Source organism: Hemitrygon akajei, unplaced genomic scaffold (genome assembly GCF_048418815.1).
Source record: "Hemitrygon akajei unplaced genomic scaffold, sHemAka1.3 Scf000140, whole genome shotgun sequence".
In the NCBI taxonomy this organism is placed as follows: domain Eukaryota; kingdom Metazoa; phylum Chordata; class Chondrichthyes; order Myliobatiformes; family Dasyatidae; genus Hemitrygon; species Hemitrygon akajei.
Genome location: NW_027332026.1, coordinates 19,088 through 26,944, shown reverse-complemented (window position 1 = coordinate 26,944; position 7,857 = coordinate 19,088). Strand labels below are relative to the sequence as shown.

The 7,857-nt window shown below is 47.1% G+C and overlaps 1 protein-coding gene across 1 annotated transcript; it reads left to right on the top strand.

Moving 5' to 3' along the window:
* The first annotated feature begins 9 nt into the window (after nucleotides 1–9).
* Nucleotides 10–7,314, top strand: LOC140723845 (endogenous retrovirus group 3 member 1 Env polyprotein-like). Its single transcript, XM_073038404.1, has 2 exons — nucleotides 10–750; nucleotides 4,797–7,314. The coding sequence occupies exon 2, from the start codon at nucleotides 5,089–5,091 to the stop codon at nucleotides 6,757–6,759; it is 1,671 nt and encodes a 556-aa protein (XP_072894505.1). The 5' UTR covers nucleotides 10–750; nucleotides 4,797–5,088; the 3' UTR covers nucleotides 6,760–7,314.
* Nucleotides 7,315–7,857: the final 543 nt, after the last annotated feature.

Here is a 7,857-nt window from a genome sequence, read left to right as displayed (position 1 = left end):
TAAGAAGAGAAAGGGTTAAGGTTAGACTGTGCTAAGATCTAAGCTTACAAAACATATGCTGACACATTGCTAAATAAGGATATAAGATTCTTGCAAAACTGTATAGGTACAATCTGTACCTTGTGGTAATCATGAAGAACTAAAAAGGAGTCATTAAGCTAGGAGCTGAGAGCGGAGGTGGATGAAACAGATGGAGAGAAGCTGTACTCTTGTGGCTAACTCCAAGGCCGATAAGTGTTTGAAAACTTGGCAGACATGGCTCTGCGGATGGCTAACTCCAAGGACAGAGGATATGAGAAAATGTGTATGTGACCCCCGAAATGTACAAGCCTGTGGGGAGGGGGAGAGTGGAGCTGACTATGAATAATTGTAGGAATGATACAGCAACTGAGGGACACGTGATAACCTACTTGAAACTGTATAAAAGGAAGTGAAATGTAATGCTCTGGGCTCAATACTGCTGGAGCAGTTTTGGGTCCGACTCTGCAGACTCGTGAAAAATAAAGCTTTGCCGCTTTGCAGTTTGCTGAGACTCAGAGTGTAAGATTATTTCTGACAGCTGGGGGCTCGTCCGGGATCCCCACTCCGGTCGTGGAGGGCGAGAGGAAGGACATCGGAGAAGGTGCACCCTGCCGAGTTCGGCAGTCCCTGATTCCTTGCTCGTCGTCTGAAACGGCTTGAGCGAGTGAGATCCGGACAGCGCAAGGCGGCAAAGCAGGGAGGAAAGGAGACGGTTCTACGGCACACCGGGTAAGTGAGACTAGCTAACTGAGATCTAGGTGGGTGTGACCGGGTAAACTAGGTGTGACGACACCTAGAGTAAAAAGAACCGGGCCGGGAAGGGAATAATGGGAGGGGGAAGCTCAAAGGAAGAGGAGCCGGAGAGTTCGGGTTTGTTCCCGAAGGTACCTCCTGATAGCCCCCTCGGTAGAATGTTTGCAGGATGGGGATATGGACGAACAAAGGGAAAGCAGAAAAAGAGAATGGTAGAATATTGCAAATCATGGTCCAAACAGCCAATAACAGGGTCCTCGGTATGGTGGCCACCATTTGGGTCAGATGAGGATTGGGTTAGACAGGCCTTAAACATATATGTAAACTCTAAACCAAATGTGAGAGAGGAAGAAAATGAGTATGCCTCTTGCTGGGTTCCCGGACCAGGAGACTCCGCAAGAAGTTTTAAACTAGAAACTAAAACTAAGGAGGAAGAGCCTCCTTGGGAAGTGTTGAATCATCTACCTCCCCCTTATGTTCCCCGGCCCCAGCAGCCCGAACAAGCTGCTAGTGCTCCGCATCCGGATGATCCACAACGGCAGGCGGAAGAGGAGAGAGAGACGAGGAGAAACAGAAAAAGACCGTTAGGATAATGGTTCAGACAGTACAGCAAGTAACCACAGAAAACAGGGAAAAGAGGGGAACGTGGTCAGACCGAGGCAATGGCCAAGAACCAGGAAGGAAAACGCGAAGGACTCTAAGATGCTTCCACTGTAACGAGGAAGGACATTTTAAACGGGAATGTCCTAAGTATCGGCGAGAGGTCAGGTCATATGCCATGATGGAGGACGAAGACTAGGGGGGTCGGGGGTTCCTACCCTTGGGGAGAAGAAACTATCGACAGGAACCCCTGGTAAATCTGAAATTAGGTCCCCAAGGGTCAGATACAACCTTTATGGTAGATTCGGGTGCTGAAAGATCCAGTGTAATCCAGATACCTCCCGGCGCCCGAACAGGAACAAGAGTAATGAAGGTATCCGGTATCGGAGGAAAAACGATACAAGTGTCCATTGTGGACAATGTGGAAGTCGGATATGAAGATAGGGCAACAAGGCAAGACCTTCTCCTGCTGCCCTCGGCAGGATTCAACCTATTAGGAAGGGACCTGCAAGTGCAACTGGGCATTGGAACAGTGCCGAACAATGGAGAAATAATAGTAAAATTATTCGCATTAAAAGAAGAGGACGACCAGAAAATAGAGCCCGAGGTGTGGTATAGAGAGGGAAATAGGGGAGGATTGAACATCAGCCCTCTACAGATCACCTTGCTACCGGACGGTCGCCCAGTAAGGAGGAAGCAGTATCCCATTGCGATGGAAGGAAGAAAAGGGCTGCAGCCGGTAATTGAAGGGCTGATCGCAGATGGACTGCTGGAAGAATGTATGTCGCCATATAATACCCCCATCCTCCCGGTGCGAAAGCCGGACGGGACTTATCGGATGGTACAAGACCTGCGGGGTCTAAATGCAGTAGTCCAGACCCGATACCCGGTAGTACCCAACCCGTACACCCTGATGAGTAAAATCTCCCCTGACCATGAATGGTTCAGTGTAATAGATCTAAAAGATGCTTTCTGGAGTTGCCCGCTAGAAGAAAGCAGTCGGGACATGTTTGCGTTTGAATGGGAAAATCCTACAACAGGGCGGAAAAGACAACTCAGATGGACGGTCCTGCCGCAAGGATTCACTGAGTCACCTAACCTATTCGGGCAGGTCTTGGAGCAAGTACTAGCGGAATTCCAATGTGCTCCAGAGAACCAACTGCTACAGTATGTGGATGATTTATTACTATCCGGGCCAACACAGAAAGGGGTGCAGGAAGATACCATCAGATTACTGAACTTCCTAGGGAAAAAGGGGCTACGGGTCTCCAAGAAAAAGTTACAATTCGTGGAAAAGGAAGTAAGGTATCTGGGACACCGGGTCAGTAAGGGACAGCGAAGCATTACCCCAGAAAGGATAGCTGGAATAACAGGGATGTCGCTACCTCGTACCAAGAAGGAGATACGACAGTTCCTGGGGTTAGTGGGGTATTGTCGAATCTGGATTGAGAATTATACTCCCCTGGTGAGATTTCTGTATGATAAACTCGGGCAAGATGAGCAAACAGTAAAATGGACAAAGGAAGAGGAGCAAAAATTCAACTATATCAAGGGGCAATTGATCCGTGCTCCGGTGTTAGTCTTGCCAGCCCTGGAAAAACCATTCCAGCTGTACGTCAACAATGCCGAAGGAATGGCCCAAGGGGTACTCACCCAACTAAGAGGAGGAAAGCGGCAACCCGTGGCTTTCCTGTCAAAAATGTTAGACCCGGTATCGCGTGGATGGCCCACCTGTATCCAAGCAGTGGCAGCGACAGCGGTATTGGTAGAGGAAGCCCGGAAACTAACCTTTGGAGGGAAGATCACAGTGCATTCTCCCCACTCGGTCAGCACCCTACTAGCCCAGAAGGCACATCGGTGGCTCACTGACTCCCGCATTCTAAAGTACGAAACTATACTGATGACCGGAGAAGACCTAAACTTCGCAAAGGATTCCAGTTGCAACCCAGCCCAGTTCCTCTATGGAGGACTAGAAGAAAAGGAGTCAGAACACGACTGTATTGAATTGCTGGACTTGCAAACAAAGAGCCGGGAGGACTTACAGGAAGTTCCCCTGGGAGAAGGACAGGAATTGTATATAGATGGATCCTCACGATGTATTGATGGAGTACGGCACAGCGGATATGCCATCATTGACGGAGAGACTGAAAGAATAGTGGAGTCCGGGAGATTACCGGGAAACTGGTCGGCCCAGTCATGCGAATTATACGCACTCCAGAGGGCTCTGAGGATATTGGAGAAGAGGATCGGAACAATATACACTGACTCTAAGTACGCCTATGGGATAGTACATACCTTTGGGAAGATATGGAAAGAAAGAGGACTGATAACGGCCAGAGGAAAGGGACTGGCACACGAGCAAATGATAAGTATGACATTGGGAGCCCTGGCCCTACCAACTGAGATTGCGGTAGTACATGTACCCGGACACCAAAAAGGATCAACACCTGAAGCAGTAGGGAACCGTCTAGCCGATGGGGAGGCCAAACGAGCAGCCGTTGAAGACCCGATCCAACTCCTGACCTTGATACCAGTGAGGGAAGGACTTACTAAACAACCTATGTTTACCCAAATAGAGATTGATAGCATGAACCAACTAGGAGCCCGAAAAGACACTGATGGTAAATGGACGGTCCCGGATGGGAGACAGGTACTAAATAAGGAAGTAACCCGCAACATCCTCCAACAGTTGCACCATCAAACCCACTGGGGAGTACAGGCCATGTGCGACACAATTCTGAGGGACTATGTATGCAAAGGAATATACACACTGGCCCAGCAAGAGATAACTGGATGTCCGACGTGCCAGCGGATAAACAAGAAAGTGATGCGATCCACTCCAAGAGGTGGCCAGCCATTGGCCATGAGACCGTTCCATAGAGTCCAGATCGACTTTACCGAACTACCCTCAGTGCAGAGATGGAAGTACCTGTTAGTAATAGTGGATCATTTTACCCACTGGGTGGAAGCATACCCGACCACAAAGGCCGATGCGCCTACAGTAGCCCGAATACTACTAGAAAACATAATCCCCAGATATGGGATCATGGGGTCCATAGACTCGGACAGAGGGACACACTTTGCCTCCAAGACGCACCAGTTGATTTGTGATGCATTGAGTATCCAATGGAAATACCATACCCCGTGGCATCCCCAGAGTTCGGGACGGGTGGAAAGGATGAACAGTACCTTAAAGGCGCAATTGACCAAATTAATGCTAGAAACCAAGTTACCCTGGACTAAGTGTCTCCCCATCGCCCTGTTAAGAATCCGAACAGCACCCAGGAAGGATATAGGAATCTCCCCCTATGAAATGCTGTTTGGACTCCCGTATTGGAATAAGGTAGAAGGGTACCCCACGCTACAAGGGGGTGATATTTTTATAAGGAACTATTTACTGGCACTATCTCGTTCCTTTGCAGAACTGCGGAAGAAGGGTCTCTTGGCCCAGACTCCGCCGCTCGACTTTGCTTTACATCAGATCGTGCCTGGAGATTGGGTTCTGGTACGGACCTGGAAGCCGGAGAAGTTACAACCACAGTGGGAAGGCCCTTTCCAGGTCCTGTTAACCACCGAGGCGGCCGTACGAACAAAAGAGAAAGGGTGGACCCACGCATCCAGAATAAAGGGACCAGTTAAGCCTGAGGGACACACGGAGTGGACCTGTGTTCCCAGTGAAGAACCGTTGGTGGTGAAACTGAAAAGGCAACAAAAATGAACTCAATGTGGACTGTTACATTATTGACTGTAATATATTTAATTCTGTATGTGGGAAAAATAGAAGGGAAATGTGACAAGTGTAGGAACCGAGTTTTGGAGAAAGGAAAAGAACGACCCGGGGCCCTTGTGTCACATTCACATGTAAATGACCAATGTTATGAAAAAGAAAAAGAGGAATGTGAAGAGGGAGGAATAAAATATACCCTGAGAAAGAACAGGGGATACCCCGGTGGATCAGTGAGAGAAGAAAAAGGAGAAGGGAGAAGTTGGAGTGTACGAGAAAGTACATGCCCTGAGACAGAATGGATATGTGAAAGGAAAGAAAAAGGAAGGGCAGAGTTTGGTGGAGTCAGAGAAGAATGGGGAACCTATGGAAAAACAAGACCGGAAATGAAGGAAAACCTGTTTATAGACTTAGCAACTCGAATAGCTACAAGTTTAAATGTAAGTGACTGTTGGGTTTGTGGGGGACCCCACATGAGCGAGCAATGGCCATGGATAGGTGAGAGTTTGAGTGTGTGGGAGCTATTGGCTCATGATTGGGATAAGAAAAGGACTGGGAGGACGCAAGAATGGAAGTTAACAAACTATCCGGAAGGACAAGTATGTGTAGAAAGAAAAGGGAAGGTGAAAGTAGGAGAAAGCCCATGTCAGAGTATAAAGTTGGCTAAAACAAAAAATAATGCCACTTGGTGGCCCGAGGAGCCGACTTGGTACATAACTAAAGGGGCAAAGGACAATTGTACGGCTATGGGAAACAATTCGGGAATCTGGAATTGCAGTGGGCATAACCCGTACGAAGGAATTCCCAGTGTTTGGAAAGCCTGGCGGAAAGCAAGGAAAGGAGGATTTGTCCCAGAAGGTCTGTTCTGGATTTGTGGGAATCAGGCATACACCAAATTGCCGAAAGGATGGGGAGGAGTTTGTTTCTTAGGCCTTATAAGGCCAGAGTTCTTCCTCCTACCCCAGGATGAAGATAGGGAATTGGGAATCAAGTTATTTGACTCACTGAGAAGGGAGAAGCGGGAGATAAAGGTGGGAGAATGGGGCGACGAGTGGCCTCCAGCACGCATCATTGAATATTACGGACCAGCAACTTGGGCCCAGGATGGGTCATGGGGTTACCGAACCCCGGTATATATGTTAAATCGAATAATACGCCTACAAGCTGTAGTAGAGGTGATCACCAACCAAACCGCATTGGCTCTGGAATTGCTGGCTGAGCAGCAAAGCCAGATGAGAACAGCCATATACCAAAATCGATTAGCATTGGATTACCTATTGGCCTCCGAGGGAGGGGTCTGTGGAAAGTTCAATCTGAAAAACTGTTGCCTAAAGATAAATGATAATGGAAAGGCAGTGTTGAAAATATCCGACAAAATTCGGAAGTTGGCCCATGTGCCAGTACAAACTTGGAGATCCTTAGGGAACCTGAGTTGGCTGGATAGTCTGCTGGGAGGAAGCTGGTGGCGAATAACCCTGTTAATATTAGGCGGAATACTCATAATGATAATCATATTACCATGCTTAATACCCTGCTTGAGAGCATTAATAACGCGAGTAGTAGTACAGGTAATGCAGCCAGGGAACCCAGCTGACCCGGCTAAAATGCTGTTGCAACGAGGCAGAGAACTGAAAGAGTGGAATCCCTGGACAAATCCTTAGCACACTCTAAAAAGAAAAAGGGTGGAATTGTAAGAAGAGAAAGGGTTAAGGTTAGACTGTGCTAAGATCTAAGCTTACAAAACATATGCTGACACATTGCTAAATAAGGATATAAGATTCTTGCAAAACTGTATAGGTACAATCTGTACCTTGTGGTAATCATGAAGAACTAAAAAGGAGTCATTAAGCTAGGAGCTGAGAGCGGAGGTGGATGAAACAGATGGAGAGAAGCTGTACTCTTGTGGCTAACTCCAAGGCCGATAAGTGTTTGAAAACTTGGCAGACATGGCTCTGCGGATGGCTAACTCCAAGGACAGAGGATATGAGAAAATGTGTATGTGACCCCCGAAATGTACAAGCCTGTGGGGAGGGGGAGAGTGGAGCTGACTATGAATAATTGTAGGAATGATACAGCAACTGAGGGACACGTGATAACCTACTTGAAACTGTATAAAAGGAAGTGAAATGTAATGCTCTGGGCTCAATACTGCTGGAGCAGTTTTGGGTCCGACTCTGCAGACTCGTGAAAAATAAAGCTTTGCCGCTTTGCAGTTTGCTGAGACTCAGAGTGTAAGATTATTTCTGACATATCTGATATAATGTATTGATTATCATATAATTTGTAAGATTTTGACTCTAAAGGTGGATCAGGCTTGAACTTACGGTGCCTCGATGAAGTGATGGGGGGCATTCATGCGTTTGTATTTTAAAGCTAGGTTTTGGTGAATCATATTTGCCACTGATTGTACCTTTGTAATTAATCAGATTGAATTAAACTGCTGTAGGGTCCTGAAATGTGTTGGATTGTGTCTGATTTCTCTTGGCATTTTCTACACAGACAGACAGACAGACATACTTTATTGATCCCGAGGGAAATCGGGTTTCGTTACAGTCACACCAACCAAGAATAGTGTAGAAATTGGTGCCTTATTGTTTGTATTTCATGTACTTTCGATTTTTCTTTCCTTTTGTTGACCACATTGATGTGTATTTCTGCAAGGAACCCCTTGTCAAGTGATTTTTGACAGGTCATGACCATTGCATCTGTTATCTCTTCAGCAACCTCTCTCAGGTGTTACAAATCCCTCGGTTTCCTTT

What these genes read in the sequence shown, in the direction of transcription:
- LOC140723845 (XM_073038404.1), top strand. Translation starts at nt 5,089, where the DNA reads ATGAACTCAATGTGGACTGTTACATTATTGACTGTAATATATTTAATT.